This window comes from Telopea speciosissima, chromosome 2, assembly GCF_018873765.1.
Source record: "Telopea speciosissima isolate NSW1024214 ecotype Mountain lineage chromosome 2, Tspe_v1, whole genome shotgun sequence".
Taxonomy (NCBI): domain Eukaryota; kingdom Viridiplantae; phylum Streptophyta; class Magnoliopsida; order Proteales; family Proteaceae; genus Telopea; species Telopea speciosissima.
In genome coordinates this window covers 78742966-78762568 of record NC_057917.1, presented here as the reverse complement: position 1 = coordinate 78762568, position 19603 = coordinate 78742966, and the positions used below count along the sequence as shown (strand labels likewise).

At 38.2% G+C, this 19603-nt stretch overlaps 2 protein-coding genes across 3 annotated transcripts; both read left to right on the top strand.

Moving 5' to 3' along the window:
- The first annotated feature begins 1128 nt into the window (after positions 1 to 1128).
- On the top strand, positions 1129 to 3358 carry LOC122651671 (protein FAR1-RELATED SEQUENCE 5-like). Its single transcript, XM_043845154.1, has 2 exons — positions 1129 to 1265; positions 1371 to 3358. The coding sequence occupies exons 1-2, from the start codon at positions 1217 to 1219 to the stop codon at positions 3341 to 3343; spliced, it is 2022 nt and encodes a 673-aa protein (XP_043701089.1). The 5' UTR covers positions 1129 to 1216; the 3' UTR covers positions 3344 to 3358.
- A 5810-nt stretch (positions 3359 to 9168) lies between these two features.
- On the top strand, positions 9169 to 14330 carry LOC122651672 (pentatricopeptide repeat-containing protein At1g77360, mitochondrial). Of its 2 annotated transcripts, none has more exons than XM_043845155.1 (2): positions 9169 to 9199; positions 12646 to 14330. In XM_043845155.1, the coding sequence occupies exon 2, from the start codon at positions 12879 to 12881 to the stop codon at positions 14319 to 14321; it is 1443 nt and encodes a 480-aa protein (XP_043701090.1). In that variant the 5' UTR covers positions 9169 to 9199; positions 12646 to 12878; the 3' UTR covers positions 14322 to 14330. The 2 variants fall into 2 exon arrangements, with proteins under 2 accessions (XP_043701090.1, XP_043701091.1); XM_043845156.1 differs by lacking the exon at positions 9169 to 9199 and adding an exon at positions 9367 to 9377 and having other exon boundaries at positions 12786 to 14330.
- The last annotated feature ends 5273 nt before the right edge of the window (positions 14331 to 19603 follow it).

Sequence of the window (19603 nt, the reverse complement as noted above, 5' to 3'; positions counted from 1 at the left end):
CTGCTGCTTTCTTTGCTTCTGTTTCCTATCCCTCTCTTCTCTCCTATACCCCCACCCACCACTAGCACCAAATTGTTATGAACCATTAGTTGTTGTAAAGACCTTCACTTCTCTTTTGTCTCCTTTCTTCTGCACTTCACCACCATAAGATGTTCCATAAGTTGGTTCACAGCTCAGTTCTCTCTTCTTGTTTCCACACAAGCAACAGGTACCCTTGATCTAAGAGTACTTAGCTGCTATTACACTTGCTTAAATGGAAAGAGAGGAGTGAGATTGAGAAGAGAGCCTTGGCAGATGACGAGAGCAACTGCTTGTTATTTCCACTTCATAGCTTCCTCTTTCCATGCTGCACCAATTCCTTTATTGCCAGACTGACAAAGTATAGCTTCCTCTTTCCATGCTGCACAAATTCCTTTATTGCCAAATTCACAAAGTACGATCGTCCTAAAGTGTTGCTTCACATATATCACGAGATCTTGTTTTTTAAGATTATTAAGAAAAAATGAATTTTTTTAAAAGAAAGATCAAAGATCACTTTTTAAATTCAGTTTAATATGCGGGGAGTGGAGAAAAATTACAGAATAATGAGTTTTCAATGACTGATTAGCTTAAGAGATGTTTATCTCCTCCTAGATGAAAAGCTTCCAAGAAGATTTCAATTCATGCTTTAACCGGCATCCCATCAATATATATCTCTACTTATATTATTATAGGAGAAGATTTTCACGTCTTACGAATTTGAAGCTTTTGCCTGTAAATGGGAGATATTTTTTTGGTGTGTGTGAGTTTTGTGTGGCAGAAATATGTCCAAACAGTGATTGTTCTTGCAACTTCTCATGTACTCCTGTTAAGTGTCAGTGGGTAGAGCACTTAAAAAGTTTTTAATTAATATATTATTTTAATTTCATGATATGCATATCAGGAATAAAGATTTTGTGATTTCATGTGGTAAATGAACTTTTCAACAATGGTTTTGGAGTGATATATACTAGCAACTTGCCATTTGTATCAATCTGAGCTTTTGAAACCTGAGCATCAAGTAGATAAAGGCTGATACACTTCAATTATGTAAAATTAAAATTTTATTTTAGTTATGTAAGTTTTAGCATACAGACATACACTTCAGTTCTTTGTTGGATTCGAACATCATATTTTGAAGGGCCGTATATTGAATTGTCAGGGCATATATTTTGTAGGTGAGCATATTCATAGAGACATGGAGGATGCTGCAATGGGTAGGAGTTACGGCTTATATATGGAAGAAGGTGAGATTTTTTTGGGAAAGTAGGTTATATTGGGATAAAATTATTATTTCTACATGATTGCTTATTTCTTTGTCATTGGATGCCATGTTGTTCGTTGTTTGACAGAGGATGTTTATGGAAATGAACAACAGTCAGAGTTGGAGAAAGCAATTCAGTCGGATGCTGCAGAGTTGGAGCCTCAACTAGAAGATGTGTACATTGAGACACAACAGTCTTTTGCTGATGAAGCCAAGAATAGTGCTGTTGAGGGTACAAAGGATGCAAATGATTTTGAAAAATTGAATGATCAGCATCCTAAGTATTCAAATGGAGCACAACCACCGTATATTGGTATGAATTTCTTAAACTGGGAAGAAGCTTATTCTTTTTACAATAATTATGCCCGGATGAAAGGTTTTCGTGTTCGCATCGGTAGGACTGATGTATCAAGGAAAAGGGAGTTAGATGGTTCAAGTCCTAAGGTTTTTTCAAAGAAGTTTGTATGTAACAAAGAAGGTTATCGATGTGATAATGACAAGCGACGGAAGGGGAAAAAAGTGCATCATCGGCCAGAAGTTAGAGTTGGTTGTCCAGCATATCTTTCTATTAAACCAAATTCGAATGGTTGGTTTGTGCACAAATTTGAGTCAGATCACAATCACCCACTGGTTGTTGAAGACCAATCAATTAAGCCCCAATCACACCAACAGTTGGCAGATGGTGTAAAATTGTCATTTGATAATCTCCATAGTGCTGGTATTGGTCAAACACAAATAGTTGATGATGATTTGGAGTGCTTTGGTGGTTATAATAATATAGGTTTGACAGAGGGGATGGAAATAAATGAAAGGAAGATGATTGAAGTGGATCTTCAGACAGTTTTAGCATATTTTGAGTCTATGAAAGAAAAGGATCCCAAATTCATTTATTCAATTAATGTATCTGATAAACAAACTTTGAGTGGGGTTTTTTGGATTGATGGCAAAGGCAGGTCTGATTATGAAGTTTTTGGTGATGTTGTGGTGTTTGACACAACATACAAGAAAAATCGATACAGATGGCCATTTGGCCCATTCACTGGCGTGAACAACCATGCTCAATCTATTCTGTTTGGATGTGGTTTGGTTGCGAATGAAACAAAGGAGTCATTTGAGTGGTTGTTCAAGGCGTGGTTGAATGCAATGGGAGACAAAGCACCGAAGGCAATTATTACTGACGAGTGTACTGGTATTATACCTGCAGTGGCTAGTGTTTTCCCTAAAACAGTACATCGCTTTTGTTCGTGGCAAGTCTCTAAGCATGCCCTACATCACCTCGGTTCTTTATGGTTCCAAAAGCCTGATTTTAAGTTAGAATGGAAGCAGTGCATCTACCGTTCATGGTCAGAGGCAGATTTCCTAACTCGGTGGGAAGCAATGATGGTGAAATATAATTTGAAGGACCATTCGTGGTTAAATGAGAAGTTTGCCCAAAAGAAGTTTTGGGTGCCTTGTTATTTTAGAGGCACATTCTTTGGTGGAATGAGCTCGACCCAGCAAAGTGAGGGGATGAACAGTTACTTTCGAGGATATTTCAAGGGCTCTATGACATTGCTAAGATTTGTCAAGGAATATGAAAGGGCTATTGCTAGGCGTAGAGAGAAGGAAGCTGATGCAGAGTTCAAATCACTTATGAGATTACCTCAATTGGAATCACAAAGTCCTATTGAAATGCATGGTAGACAGGTGTACACGAGGAGGGTATTTGAGATTTTTAAGAAAAATTTTAGCGCAAGCCTTAGCTTATCTGCTGTAGATGAGTCATTTAAAGGGTCAGTTAGGAAGTTTAAGGTTGGGCCCTTTAATGTTCCAATTGAGCACAGATGCGTTGTTGAGTACAACTCCATTGAAGAAGAGATACATTGTAGTTGCCTTATGTTTGAATTCATGGGAATACCATGCAAGCATTTTTTGAAGGTTCTACAAATGGTTGATCGTGATAGTATACCCTCCAAATACATTCTATCTAGGTGGACGAAAGAAGCAAAGTCTGGGTTGTCTGATGCTTATACTCCATGTAATGCTCCCCCTACTGTAAATACAGTTCATTACGGAGCTTAAGAGAGGCCTTTTGATCTTTCAATGTTGTCTCTCTCTCTCTCTCTCTCTCTCTCTCTCTCTCTCACACACACACACACACACACACAAAACACACACTCTGGGATTTTGAATGGAACATCAACAACAACTATCTCCAATTTGGTGAAAGTATGAGCTTATCCACTGCCCACCTGGGAAAATTCAAAGCATGCCATCAGGGTGCTTATGTTGAATTATTTATCTATTCTCTCTATGTTTTAATTTTTGTCATGGCCAAATTAGTATTAGGTTTAGTTTTACATAACTTAATTGTTTACAATTATTCCACAGGTTTTGTCAAACCTGAAAATTTCTAGTGGTGGTTGGTTGCTTGCTTGCAGTATATTGGTGTTTTTATTTAAATCACATACTGTGACAGAACTTTCCACAGTTACCTCACAGAACCCAGAATAGTAGGGGAAAAAAAAATCAGCTGACTTTCTTTGCCTTTCATGGTTCATCATCACACTTAATTTTTGAATTGCAAGTGTTTCAAAAAACATCTAAGAAAAGATCAGAGCATCCACAGGATATGTATAACCTTGTAAAACAAGGCTCAGACATGGCATTCATTTTTGAGAGTATACACTCAAAGATCCAGTTTAGTTTAGTAAAAATCATACTTTGTTGTATCTATAGCAGGATTAATGTCGTTACAAGTTTGTACTGATGTGTACAGCCAAATCATATGATGTTGCATCTGATATTATTTTTCTTTGCCAAATTTTCCATGCAAATAAATAAATTTTAGTGATAATGTTTGATTACATGCTTTGGATGAATGCAATGATGCCACTCTAATTTTTTGTTGAAATTTCTCCTCAGTTGTTTCACCGGTTTATCTTCTTCATCCATTGTTTGATCCGATAATAAAAAGTTGAAAAACTGTCCCGAATTGGTAGAGTCTTATCCCAGTCAGTAGCCTTCAGCTCATCATACAATTCCTATCCCAATTGCTTTGGTGATTGTTAATTTATCTTCGGTGAAGTTGCGTTAAAGATGCCGTGGCAAGACTTTTAATAGCAGATGATGTGATTGTGGGAGCAGTTGGTTGCAAGATGCTGCTATTTTATGAGGTAAATTAGAGGGTCTTGAAGATCTGAGTATTGGATAAATTACAAACAAAACATTGTAAATTTCGGCATACAGAAATGTTAAGGCATGGCATCAATCTTTTAGGTTTTTTTCCATTCTTTCATCTAAACCCAACCCAAATCAGATAAGCTACCCAGTTATTAGAGCCAAAAAAAGGTCAAGAGGATTCAGTAATGCTGTTACAAATGTATCTCCAATTGAGAAGGTGAATATACCTTGTGTGATGTGTCCAAGGTCTCTTTCAGAAGATCTCTATTTTGATTGAAAACATGTATCAGGGTTGAAGAAGCCACTAGTGGTTGCTGTGGAAGATATTTTTCTGAGTTTGCTCATTGAAGATCTTAATTCTTTGCTGGTTTTGTATGTGGATCTTTGTGAAAGGGTTGAGGAAGGAGTTCAGTTTGTTCTGTATTTCAGTTATCTATCACTATTAGCACATCAACTCCTACAAACATGGGTCGTTCTGCAGTTTCCCAACATCTACGCCATTTCCAAAAGAAACTCCAAAGATAAAATGTGCGTTATCAATGATAGGGCAAAAGATGGGGCAAAAGAAGAAGAAGAAGAAGTTTAGTTTTAACACCTAACCAGTTAAATGGTTACGAATCTGATTCAGATGAGCGGCTATTGTAAAGTACCTGTGACTCATGCATGTATGGTGGTAGCAATATAGTCTTAGGGTATGAAATGATGGATTCAAAATAATTTTTGCATGTCAAGCATCGTATCAAATTCCAGTTTAAATAGATCATATCAGTACTTTAAACTCAAATTTTGCTCCCATTTTCAGATGCATCAATATTGATGTTTCTCATCAAATTTATATAAAGCCAATTGTGCTGTAGGATTGGATTCCAATTGAAATTCAAGGCATTCTTTGCATCATACGTAGCATTCAAGTCATGAACATATGGCTTCCTAAAACTACATGCAAGGATGTACAACTCAACATCATGATTCTAGTTCCATTGAGGCCTCACGCAACAATTTTGTGTTTTGAGTTCTGGGACTGATAAAGGAACCTATTAGAACAAATTTCCTTGATTCAATCCCGCAGTGAGCCTGACTTTTCACCTTCGATGGGACATTTCGTTTTTCACTTTGATCCAAACAACAATGTCAAACTCTAAGGGTAAGAGAACCCATCAACCAGTTAGTACTGAAAGTTACCAAAAGGGTAATTGCCACAGGATGGATGAGGAAGTTAACATGTAATATAGCCATGGGATTTTATGCTCCAATGAGCTCGAATAAACCCGATGTGGAGAGAGAGAGCAAAGCACTGGCTGCAAAAGGGATGGTGGCAAACTAACCCTTGAAAGGCATGGAGATGCCCCTTTGGGGTGACAATTAAGGTGAAAACCTCTAAATTTGGTAAGGTTTAAATCCTAAAGTCAGATCTTTAGCATTCAAGTCTCTTCCTCATATAAAATTAAGTTCTAAGAAATAGTCATCTACAATATTTTGTGAAAAACTAAGTTTAGTGATCAAAGACAAAAGAGGAGGAAGAAGAAGCTATTCTACCCTCAACAGAAATGAAGCAAAATGTAGATCCAGACTTAATTCATGGAAGGAATTCTGGGATGATGGAAATCTCTCACAGTAATCAAGAAACCATAACCTCTGTCATTTCTTTTTTTTGTATTTCGCTGAATAGAACACCTCTTGTAATGGTGAATTTTGATTCTAGCTGAAAATGGTGGCAGCCTCCATGTAAACCAGGGAGCAAAGAAAACCCCTAACCAGCGAAGCCAAAAAATGTGATCACCTAGCGCGATACAGCTTTTTGGCTTCGCTTCGTAATTTACATCATTTGCTTGTGCACCCCAGCAAGAAAATGCCTACGCTATATAAAGGCGATTTGTATCTCAACCTAAAGAAGCAAGGGTCCAACTATATTCAATGGTTAGTGTGCCAAAACATTGTAAGACATGGAACCATCTCTCTCTTGTGAACACTGATCATAAGTGGCAAAAGCCGCCGAAATCCTCATTTTTTGTCCATAAGCTCTCCTCGCAACTGTAAGAACCTCAAATGCCTTTTTATACACATGCACATATGATTGCCCCTGTGGCATCGATAGACCAACGCCTTCATCTATCACCTAAATTTCTTGATTTACGATGTCGAGTACTTGCACTTTAGATCTCGTGACTCAACATGGCTTTTTTGGTATTGAATGCAAGGCGTAGCTAGGACCCTTCAAATCATGTTTGAGTCTATGTGAAAACCAAACCCACCCATAACAAAAGAATGTCCGCCAAATTCGGATAAGAGAATGCTTCCCTCAACTGCTAAAGGCTCGATGAAGGTGAATCGTTGTCCCCTCCAATTCACTGACCCCTCCAATTCCTCCAATTCCTCACATAAGGGCAAGAATGACCATCCTACCCCCTGCCCGAAAACACTGCCCAAGATGGGATCCACTCCCTCCTATTAGAGGAATTGAAGGTGCCCGCGAATTGGAGGTGATAATTATTCCGATGAAGGCATGGGTAGTTTAGGTACTCAAATAAAAAATTTTGGGTTATAAACAGACGAACGCAATTACCCTTTTGTCCTATTTTAGAGACTAGAGAGAGGCCAGGGGAACCGTCTCTCGTCCCCACCTCAGTGAATAGCTTCTTCTCCCAATTCCTCGAAAGTTCAAAGACTGAAGTGTTTGTGCCGCCTTTCCTCCCCAATCGAAGCTCAAAGACTTCCCAAGCAAACGAAGCCGGCAACCCCTCCCGTTTCTCTCTATTCTGTTATCTTACGTGGTCCAGTAAATAAGCTCTTAATTGTTGAAGACCCGGCTGTCCTAATCTCTCTGTTCTGGTCTTTAATCTCGAGGGCTTGTATATGATCAGGTAAGGGAAACACTGGCAACTTATGGGATTTAGCTTTAGATTATTGTTGGATTGATCTACCTTTGTAATGCAGTGAGAACTTAGATTCTTTAATTTCTAATTTGGCCTTTTTGCACCCAGAACTGAAGTGAGAGAAAATATTGTTCCCATTGATGCAAAGATATGCCAATTGTTAATTAAGATAAAGCTCTTTCAAATATTGGGATTTACTTTTTATGTACTAAATATACAATCGAAGCAGATAAAGTTGTTAAAAAAAAGCTGTTAGGACAGAATTAGACTGCACCAATCGTTGCCAAAGTTTTCCCTCTTGCAGACTAGCAATTTTTCTATGTAAACATGATCAGTAGGTCAATGACAATATGATATAGGCACATTCGTTTCTTTGCATTTCGATCGTTTGAGGCAATCGGACAGATAATGATGGCTGTTATATTTTTCCTAATTTATCCTCTTTTTCTCCAGATAGTGTACCTGAATTGTGGAGAGAATTTCTGTTTCTCCCTTACCCATATCGTGTAATAAAAGTGAGAGATAGCCTCAAGTGGTTCTACAGCTTCTATGTTCATTATTTTCATTTTTTCTTTAGCATCCTTAATTGTTGAATATTTACCTATTCCATACGTTCGATGGGTAATGCACATTCCAAAGTCCTGAAACACTACACAATATGCATCTTTTAACTTTAGAATACCTTTTCGTAGACTTGTTATTCTTGCTATGCCTTAATGAAGTGAAGTAGTTAAAATGATTGCTAATCAAACCAGCTTCCATTACCTAACTAACACAGCTTATTTTAATTGACTGCTTTAAAACCCCCAAATTTTCAATTGCCTCCACTTTGCTGGCTGTTTTTTCTCTTTATTTGGTTAAGAAATTTGCTCCCTTCAATTTGTTTACGTCATCGTGAATTTAATTACTTGTAGATACTTCAAGAGTGCCTATATGTCTTGGGCAAAGCATCATCTTCTTGTATGGAAGGGATGAAAATTTTCAGGATGAGACTCATCCATGGTTTTTATTGTTAATATTTCCTTCATGAATTATTTTCCCTACTCCTATAATGATGAAAACTGGTGTAGAGAATAAAGTCAGTTAACTGTTGTTATCATTGAAAATCTACTGCAAGATGATTGACGTACTTTGCCTTTTGGGAGAGACCAGCAGCCGTACTTGTTTAGTTAAAGGAGATTATGTCTTAAGATGAACAATACTCTCTTATGATTTTTCTGTATCGCTATTACTCCAGTTCTCATATAACGAGGTAATCAGGGAAACATGTGTGGAGCTAGGGGACAGAAGAGGAAAGGCTTTTGGCAAAGGCAATATCCAATAGTCCCTGAAACTTGTATAAAGTGATTTTCTTAGCACTAATCTAGTGTTGGTAAGAGTGAAGGTTAAGAGAATTGACTGACTCTTGTTTCTGAGTTTACATAATTATGGCATCAGCCATCAGAGGATGATTTGGATCTACACAAACTGTACATTGACATTGGCATGCCCAAACAATTGTTTTCTAGTTTAGTTCTCCACGATATTTGTGCATCAGATAACGCAACTATCTCTGCAAGCAAACACCATAATATTACATGAATTCAGTTGAAAAAAATAATGATTTGTGTTAGGTGCTAAACTCAGTTATTCTATTTTCTGATTGTCTAATCAGAATTAGATTGATTTTGTCATAGCACATGCAAATGCATGTGCCAATCCATTAATTTTCTTAAATACCCAAATTCCCCTTCAACTCACTTTTACCAAAGACTGAACACCATTTTTTTGTTCATCCTCTGATTTGTATGGTTCTTCCCCTTTTCTCCTCATTTCTCCCAGGCAACCATTAATTGATCAGTACAACAACTGCCTGTGAATCTTGATGCTGTCACTGGCACAGGTAAGTCACAGGGTGACATTTCTCCCCCCTCCATCCCAGATATCATGTTTGCAGAGAAGCTGTTATATAGGGCGTACCCAGTGCACGAGGCTCCCGCCACTGCGGGGTCTGGAGAGGGTCATAATGTACGCAACCTTACCCCTGCTTTCGCAGAGAGGCTGTTTCCAGACTTGAATCCGTGACCACTTGGTCACAATGGAGCAACCTTTACCGTTGTACCAAGGCCCGCCTTCAAATAGCACATAATATGAATTTCATATTTTGCTATCATCACCAGGGTAGATCCATTTTCAAGATTATAGTACTTGGGACTTTCCATACATCAAATTACACAATTAGGATTAGGACATCAACATCCATGATCACCTCTACTTCTGCTCCCAATTTTTTGTGTCATTCTTCCAATCATTAAAGGTTAATATTCAGTTTGGATGATGAGAGTCCAAACAGCTGAGAATATTCATAAATCATGTTTGTTATTGTAAAGTAACCGGAAATCATGGAAACTATAACCTCCATCTTTGAGCTTATTCCCATGATCATTAGGAATCGAGACCTCCATCTTTTGTTTCTTAGGGGGGAATCTAATCTGACAGCTGGATAACTAATCATTAACAAATATAATTCAACTGACAAATTCCTGGCTGTTCTCTCATGATCAAAGCCGAACTTAAAAGATGAAAGTTGTTACGCATCCTCACATCCTATGAAGAACAGCCAAAAGCAAAACTTTACATTCCAACAAAAATCGCTAACACAAAAATTATTCAAATGACCTTTCCTTTTTACGATATTGACCTATCATACAATCCATTCTTGCCTCAATGACGCAGCATATTCTTTGCTGTAGTGAGTCCTGTGTTAAATCCAATAGAACTCCTGTGTCGAATTCCCCTTTTTACATGTATGTTGACAGGCAAACACTTGACTCTTAAGACCTTGTGTCGGCAAATTTATTGCATTAACAAAATTAGGGACAATTTTCTCTGGACTTTCCAAGGGAGTTATCGAGGATCCAAACAAACCCCATCTCATGATTTAAACACTGGTAACTTCAGCAAACACTGGTAATGCAACAGATGAAGCTTCGGGCTGGCTGAGTCTATATGATCCATTAGGGGGCCCAAACCAAGGCTTAGGAGGCCCAAATGGGGCAGGAACCACTAAGGGAGTACTCTGGCTATTTACCAAGGTAATTTTTATTTTTTTTATTTATTTTTTTTTTTAAGGGGAGGAGGATGTTCTGTAATAAGGAATTAATTTTACATGGGTCCCACAGGAGCTGTCACTAGATACTACTTTGGTGATTTGTTTAGTTTTAAATAATAGAGTTCGAGTGCTATTAGGGGTCTGCTAAGGCCAGTAGGAGGATAGTAAGAGCTTTGCTTCAAGTTTGATTATTTTATTTAGATTGAGAGAGTGAATAGGAGTCCTTATGACAGTCATTTTTTGAATTTTAAAAGTCTATTTATAGGTAATAATTTCCCCCATTAATCATATTTTTTGAGTAATAAAATTTGGGTTTTGTTAAACTATTGTGTTATGGGTGCCATGAGTGACTGGTGAAGGACAATTGCCAAATGTTCTTCTTCGTTCTTCTCCTTTTCTAATCTACAAGTCTGGTGATTCTGTTTCAGGTCAGATTCTGTTCATCTCCTTCTCCTGTTACTTTTTAGTTTCTCTCTTCTTAGAATTCATGTATCAGTTTCAGAGTTTCTCCTACACCCTTTCTGATTCTTAATTCGATTCTCCAAACCTGATCATCTAAGTTTGCTAGACTCAAATTTAATCTGTCTATTAGCTCTGATAATTAGTATCTACTATATTTTCTCAGAAGTTGTTCCTAGCTTGAATATTAAGCAAACAGGGATTCATCTAGATCCCTCATCTGATCTTCAAGATTCTTTCATAGTTTGATTCACCTGTCCAAGTAGAACAATCAACCAGAAAAATAGGGATATCTGTGCTCTATTTCGTGAATTATATTAAATCTCCTAAATCTGGCTAATTCTACCCTGTAGATTTCTAAGCGATCCTGGTCTATCAGTGTGGTTCCAGCACTAGTTTGCTTTTCAGTTCTTCTCTAGAACTCTGAACCACTCCCAACATTTGTCATCATATTTTTTTGCACATGGGGAGGCATAAAGGTGCTTTCCTACTTCAGCTAATGGGTTTAGGCACATTTGCTTTTGTTTCCTTACTGTATTGTTGTGTTACCCTTTTTCCTTTTGAATGTGATATTGTGATTGCTTGGATAACATGAAAATATATATGTCTGTTTGTATGCTAGAGAGAGAACGAAATGTGTTTTAGGATAGAGATATGCCTTGTGTTGTTAACAGATCTACTTTAACCTCATAGTAGCAACCACATTGAAATTGCAAACATCCTTCAAAATTATGAACTATACTAGTGAATGGCAACAAGAGGGCTTTGACCTAGCTCCTTCCTCTGCCACTGCAAAAAGCATCTCCTTCCATGTCAGTCTTCATCTCCAAACGCTAATCTTCAACCTCTTCTTCTTCTTCAAGGACAACCAAAAAGAGTGTAGGCAGACCCAATCACCCTTTCTCTCATACTTGCACAGTATCCACAAACATTGTATGAGTTCAGATTGTACTCAACCTTGGCACAAACAGAACTTCCAAATATCCCTTATGGTCCAGACTGGAACCTCCTTGGGTTTTAACAGAACCATAATTTACCAGCATCTGCCCTACAGATCTGAGAAGATTCACAATAAATGGATCCACATATCAGAATTACAAGGACTCAGTTCATTGGGTATACCTGTAAACCTAAGACTCGATTTGACATCAAATGCACTTCAATAACATTCAGTGATATCATAATCTTCACAAATCAACATCTCTTTCAAGACCCATATCAATATAACATTACTATGCTATAATGAGGCTCTCTCATCATCTTGTCTCATAGCCAATTCTCTACGAGCTGACCAGAAACCTCGCTTGATAAGACTGTGGAGACCCTAAAGCTTCTTTTTAATCACCTTCAACATAGAGAAAATCTCTGAAGAGCAAGGATACTTTTCAAACATCCACATCCACATAAATCAAATATTGTAGCAACACCGACTCCCACAAAGAAATCCTCAACTCCACGACTATAAATTCCCCAAGCATATTTGATAGCCACGAACAGGGTGCAACACAAGCATGGGGGGTAGAAAAGGCAAATATACTGATGAACCTTCACAAACACACATGCACAAAAGGAAATTCTGGTTTATATCTAGAGGAGGGTGCAAGTACCTCTCTCTCTCTCACACACACAGACACCTTTGGTCATGCTTCCAACCTAAAGCAGCAATCAGACTTTGTTTTCTATGCTTCTGTTTTTCTTAATTGTTTTTTTTTTCTCATAGTTGTTGTAGTTGCTCTGCTACTGTGATTCAACTAAATGATGAAATCTTTTATTACCAGGAGATTCAAACAAGATGGATTTACATGGGTGACATTGAAGTTTGGAATCTGTTGCCGATTTAGCTTTCATTTCATTGCTCGTTCTAACCAAGAGGTGGATTTACATGGATGACTTTGAATCCCGCTTCTCTTAATTTCAGTTACTTTTCCTAGCCTTCCAAATGGCACATTGAAAGTTGATAGAGATTTTCTGCTGAGGCCAGTCCAAAGTTCACATACTTATTTGGAAAAAAATGATTAGGTTTCGCGTTTCCAAGTCTAGAGTTTCTTCAAGATGGGCGATGTTCATGAGAATGTATAGTTCTAATGGAAGAATGGAAGAATTTTCTGATCCAGTGAAACGACTATGTAAAATTATCATGTCTTGCCCAAATGTAGGGCTAGAAACCAGCCTCAATGAGAGTGGAGTTAGAGTATCACCAGATTTAGCGGAGGATGTCCTCAAGAGATTTGAGAATGCTGGGATGCAGGCCTATAGGTTCTTTGAATGGGCTGGGAAGCAGTGGAATTACACTCACAGTGTCAGAGCTTACCACACCATGATTGGATCTCTTGCCAAGATAAGGCAATATCAGATCATGTGGGATCTGGTGAACAGCATGCGGAGCAAAGGGATTCTAAATGTTGAGACTTTTTGTGTGATTATGAGAAAGTATGCCAGGGCACAGAAGGTGGATGAGGCAGTTTACACCTTCAATGTTATGGATAAATATGGAGTCCCCCCAAATTTGGCAGCTTTCAACAGCCTTCTAAGTGCATTTTGCAAGTCCAAGAATGTGAGGAAGGCGCAGGAGATATTTGATAGTATGAAGGACAGGTTCACTCCTGACTCCAAAACTTACAGTATATTGCTGGAGGGATGGGGTAAGGATCCAAACCTACCAAAGGCAAGGGAGATCTTCAGAGAGATGGTTGACAAAGGTTGTGATCCTGACATTGTGACTTATGGAATCATGGTTGATGTACTCTGCAAGGCAGGGAGAGTTGATGAAGCCCTTGGAGTTGTTAGAGACATGAGTTGTAACGGTTGTTGGCCAACTTCTTTTATATATAGCGTCTTGGTTCATACTTATGGGATAGAGAACCGGATTGGAGATGCAGTCGACACATTTCTGGAGATGGAGAGGAATGGAGTAAAGGCTGATGTCGCTGTGTATAATGCTTTAATTAGTGCTTTCTGTAAAGTAAATAGGTTCAAGAATGCCTTCAGGGTTTTGGATGAGATGGACCAAAAGGGAATACCACCCAATTCAAGAACCTGCAATATCCTTTTAAATAGCTTGATAAACTGTGGTCAGACAGATGAGGCATATAGGGTCTTCCGCCGGATGATCAAGGTCTGTGAACCTGATACTGATACATACACAATAATGATAAAATTGTTTTGTGAGAAAGATGAGTTGGAAATGGCTCTGAAAGTGTGGAAGTACATGAGATTGAAGCAGTTCTTTCCAACCATGCACACCTTTTCAGTACTTATCAATGGATTGTGTGACAAGGGTGAAGTTTCCAAGGCTTGCGTTTTCTTGGAAGAGATGATAGAAAAGGGTATCCGGCCATCTAGTTCAACATTTGGGAAGTTGCGGCAATTGCTTTTAGAAGAAGGGAGAAAAGATGTATTAGAATTTCTTCAGGAGAAAGTGAACCTCCTGGTTGAAGAGCCTTTATGTGATTGAGAATTTTAACCAAGAAGCCATGTACTCGACATTGGGAATTATATGGATCCAGACAACTAGTCGGTTGCATTGAAATACATTGGTCTTGCTTACTGAGTACAATACCATGTGAAGCTTTTGCAGGTCAGTGTTTTTTAATTCCTTATGTTGTATGTTAGTTTTGTGTTTTGGTTGGAACTTCTTTTGATGGATTCCATAAGATATTCCGATTAACATTTTAATCATCTGATCCTGGTCGATTTAGAAAAAACAAGCTATATTGTTTTCATACTGTTATCATATTTTGGTAATTAAGAACAGAGAAATATGACTACAGAAGGTACTCATGTTGGCATGGCCTTGAAAGTGGATTTGCATGGGGAAGCATGTTCTTCATGGAATAAGTTTAAATAAGGGGAAGTTTATTTTCATATTATGCCAAATAAAATTTTTCTCCTGCTCAGTTCTGTCACCCTATTTTGTTTTATAGATTTTATTGAGGCTCCTGTTGAGTAGCTATCTTAGTATAAATTCAAGATGGCAAAAATTGGAGGGATTATATATGTACTGTCATCATGAAATCACGGTAGTGCCTTTAGAAGTGCACTGATGCCTACTTTATCTGGTCAGCTTTGTGGTCGAGGTTCTCTAACCCCCCCCCCCTTCAAAAAAAAACTCACTTGTTTGGCACAGTAAAATTCTGTTTGAGTCAATGTTCTTGTGGATAAGTACCTTAGAGATGAAAGTTGCGAGAAGCAAAATCTCCTTCTGCTTGCTCAACAACTTGCAGGGACCTTAAAAAAAAGAATGACCTAATTGGAGGATGGGACCAAGGGCCTATGATCAAGATTTGGGAAGACCTGTTGATCCCTTCCTTTCTGGGTTTTAAAAATCTTCAAGGGGGTGAATAGATCCCAGTCTTTTTTGTTTGTAAATTAACTTACTAGTCCCTGAGCCTAGAGTTTGGAATTTGAATTTATTTATAAAGTTTTCCTTGATCCAATTACAGCCATCACATGTAAACCAAATTCCTCTCCCACCACCTAACATTTGTTGTTCTGTCCTTCCTCTAAAACAGGTCAGCTGTCTAAATGGCCCACAATACTTTACTCCACTATTTTAGAGATGGGCATTAGCAATGAGATATTACTGGCCAAAGATTTGGGACTGCAAATGCAACCAACAAAGATTGTACTGGACCTACTGGAAGTGTGCGAGACAGGTAACTTTCAGTGAGTCAAATCATCACGAGTAAAACACCAATAAATTATCCTTCATCCTTGTGTGAAGGAGAGCTAGATTGCACTGATCATGTCATGCTTCACTGCCTGCTTGCTAGAGAACCATGGTTTGTGGACCCCTAAACCTGAGGACAGAAGAGATCCATCCAATAATGGTGCTTCTGGTGAGTCTGGATTTTAAGATTGTAAACAAAAAGCAGCGAGAGATGGCACCCCGATAATTTCATGGGTGTTGCTGTCACATATTGACATTAAGGAAGTTCAAGAGGGAAGCTGAAGAATCTAAAAGCAGATAAGGTAAGGGAGGAGTGGAAAGCTGCTGTTGGGAATTTGTTAGAACCTCCTATAGGATGGACTAAAATTAACACGGATGCATCTATCCTGGCCTTCATGGTTACTTTCACTGTGGACGAGGTCTTATAATCAAGGATCCATGAATATTGTAGCTGCAGCAGAATGGACAGGAGCTTCATCAGTAACTAAAGCTGAAGCTCAAGCCATGGTGGAAAGACTAAAGCTTGAACATCAGCAACAATGTAAAGGCTGATTTTGGCGACATGCAGTGAAGAAACCGAGGAATTGTTGGAGGATGTGCTACTTTGCCATGACCCTATGGATCTTTCTTTGTCTGAAATTACAAAACTATTCAACTTAAGGATTTTTGTATTGAACATGTTAGCAGGAACCTGGGCTAATCGCCAACCCCCAAGATTTATCAGTATACTGGCTGTTGACTTATAAGTTATTGAAGTAATGAATCACCAAGACTTATCTGGGAACAAAACCCAGTAGTTTTTGGGTCTAAATTTTGCAACCTGGCCAGCAACAACTCAGGCACCAGGTTCATGCATATGTAGCTGTTTATGACTTCAGGAACCCAGTGACATTCGGTCAAATAAACTAGTGCCTTGACAAATAAGCTCGGTCCATGGGCTTTTCTCTTTTTCCACATTGCTGCTGGTGGATGGGGCTGAAATTTGGTGAAGATAGAATCTAAGGTCCACTGCACATATATCAAGTTTCAGGCCAAATGGATCTGGCTCGGCGTGCATGCCAATACATGAGAAGGTATATGATTTAATTTGAGTTTGAAATTTGATGCATGGTTAATCTAGGCCAGTCTTTAATTATCCAATGGGTAGAATTATTTCATCTTCCTTCCACGGTGTACAACTAGTGTACAGTCCATTGTTTCCGAGGGGAATGGGCCGTCTGGGAAAAAAAGTTCATAATACAAGAGTACCATATGGAGTATATGGTTGAGATGGACGGGATGGACCACAACCTATCCTACTCAGATGTGAAGTTTCAGGCCACTTGGAACTTTTAGGTAACCAAATATAGGTTTTACTATGGGAAAGTGCCAGCATGGATTAATATGGGGATGCATACCAACACACGAAATGATATTTAATTGAATTAGGTTATGAAATTTGACACATTCCTTAGATATTCAATGGTCAACTCATCCACATGGCATAATTGAAGAATCCGCTAAGAGATGCCTTTCCAAGCTGGCTGCTTAAAGGATAATTTCCAAAATAATATGAATAAAAAATAAAGGGAAAAAAGAACCCGACATGGTCGCGTGGCCCCTACGCCTTGACATAAGAGCGGCCAGAATTACAGCCCCGTTCTCCATGAAATCAAATATCACACCCATGTTGATGTTGTGTGCGTTTTCATTGGCCCTCGTGCTGATATAGGGACTACACTACCAAACAACGATCTTTTTCCCAAAACTAAAATAGGGAGGGTTCCCCACGCTGCCATTGTGGGGAGGAATCTGCACATTTGGGACCACATTTTTAGAATAAGAGAGATTATAATAAAATAACCCATGTAAGGGGGAAATTGCACTTCTCTGGCATTGTGGGAAAAAAAATTCCAAAAAAATAACAACCATTAATTTGAAAGGAAAATGGTTTCTATAGGGGAGCATAGTGTCTGCGTTCAGACACATGGGAAAGCAAAATGGCCGCCTCTCCCCCATGAAATACGGAATGACTGCCCCACCCCCATGAAATACGAAATGATCGCCCTGCTTTATGCTTTCGTGCACTCCCATTGGCCCTGTGCACGTGCAAGAATCACAATCCCCCATAGGAAACACTTCCCTTTGAATATGAAACTTAGTAATAAACTTCATTGCACGGGGCCACAATCCCCCACAGGAAACACTTCCCCTAATTTGAATATGAAACTTATAGTGATCAACTTCATTTTATCTTGATGGTTTTCGTGCATCATTTTTCAATTGTTTAAGAACATTAAACTTGGTCATAATTTTCATTTAGGAACCACTTTGGTTATATTAGGTGTATTTCCTAATAAAATGAGAGGGTTTGCTATGACATCGAAGTACAGTTTTCCTCCAAGAAGGGGGTGAGAAACCAAATCATCTAGTAGGAGGTTTAAATGGGATTGGGCTCCTCTACAACGTAACCCCGAGGTGGAGATAGTCCAGTGCGGCAGCAGGTGTCGACATGTGGTTTGGGTGTCATTCGGACGGCACAGATCGAGCTGGAAATGAGAAGCCGAATCCTTCTCTCCATCGAATGTGCACCATGCTCGACTGTGCTTCATCGATTTGCATCATCCGAATGGCACCAAGGCCACGTGTCGATGCCTGCTGCACCGTCGGACGATCTCTAGCCCGGGAGTACACTAGAGAGGAGCCGAATCCGTTTTAATGAGGAGAGAGTGTGAATTCCAAGGCTAGGATGTGAGAAGGTGAGTACAAGAATTCGCATAGTAGTATCATGGCAATCTTTTTTCTAAAGAAAAAAAAAGTCCACCATAATAGAACTTTTGAAATAGGAACAGAAGAAGCTCTAGTGAAACTTTCGAAAATAAAAAATAAAAAAAAATCTGTTAAATTGTATAAATTTTTTTCAAAACCCATACATACAATTAAAAGTATTTCTAGACAATATATTCCACTATAGAATTTATGGACCATACACCTAGTTGTGCCAAGCAGTACTTTGATGTAACACCTCCACTATTGGATATCTTGAGAATAATCTTTTTTTAGTCATGTTTTAACTTACAAATCCAAATTTAAGGACAAAGTTTTTCTCTACCTTACGTTTCACCCACCATTCTAGGGTTCACAAACCCCCATAGAGTTTTAGTTTTTTTTTCTTCAAAATATCCTCTCACTCCAATACCACAGTGAATGGAATCTCATTCACCATGGGTGGAGGAAAACTTGATCCCAAATTTAATTATATTTTGTTTAATATATTAGTTTAGTCCATTAGTGATTTAGTCTTTCTATTTTTTTAATCAATTGTATGTTTTTAATGGATTTTCATGGTTTTATTTTGCCTCTTGATTTACTCCATTGGTCCTAAATTTAATTATATTTTTAGACTCTATTTATCCACAAAATCTTACCATATTTAACATGTCATGTTGATAGATAGTTTTGTCATCTATTGATTCCATTATTGGCGGGTCATGTAGAAAAGCTTTTTCCTAAAATATATTTGCCCTTATGAACTTAAATCAATTATGGATATCCTGGATGGAAGACTTAAGCCATAAACTAGAAGAAAAAAAAATTGTGACTTATTTGGTCCACTTGCAAGATTCCTTGTTGGAATTTGGTGAAACAAGAAGCACTTTTGGATTATGTTGGCCTGTTGGGTTGAAAATCCCATCCTTACCACATGATACAAATTAGGTTATTGCATACAATCCAAACCCCAAATGTAGGAACTGGTGTATTGGTGATCAAGGTCAAGTCTAGACTAATTTTAACCAATGAAAGGTCAAGGTGGGTATAGTCTTTACTTAGAGTTGGGGTGGGATGTTATGGTAAATTAATTATTATTTTATTATTTTATTATTTTGATCATTCACCCTACCCTATCAACACGTGGAATTCATTCTACAATTGTCCTATTTTCACATTCTCCATTATTCAAACAGGTTAGAAGGAAAAAAAAAATTGTAACATAGGATTTTTTTTTTATTATTTTTTTTCTTTGATCTCAATTCAGTGATCATGTGGGTCTCATGTAAATGATATCATTCTTTGCACCACCATTAGTG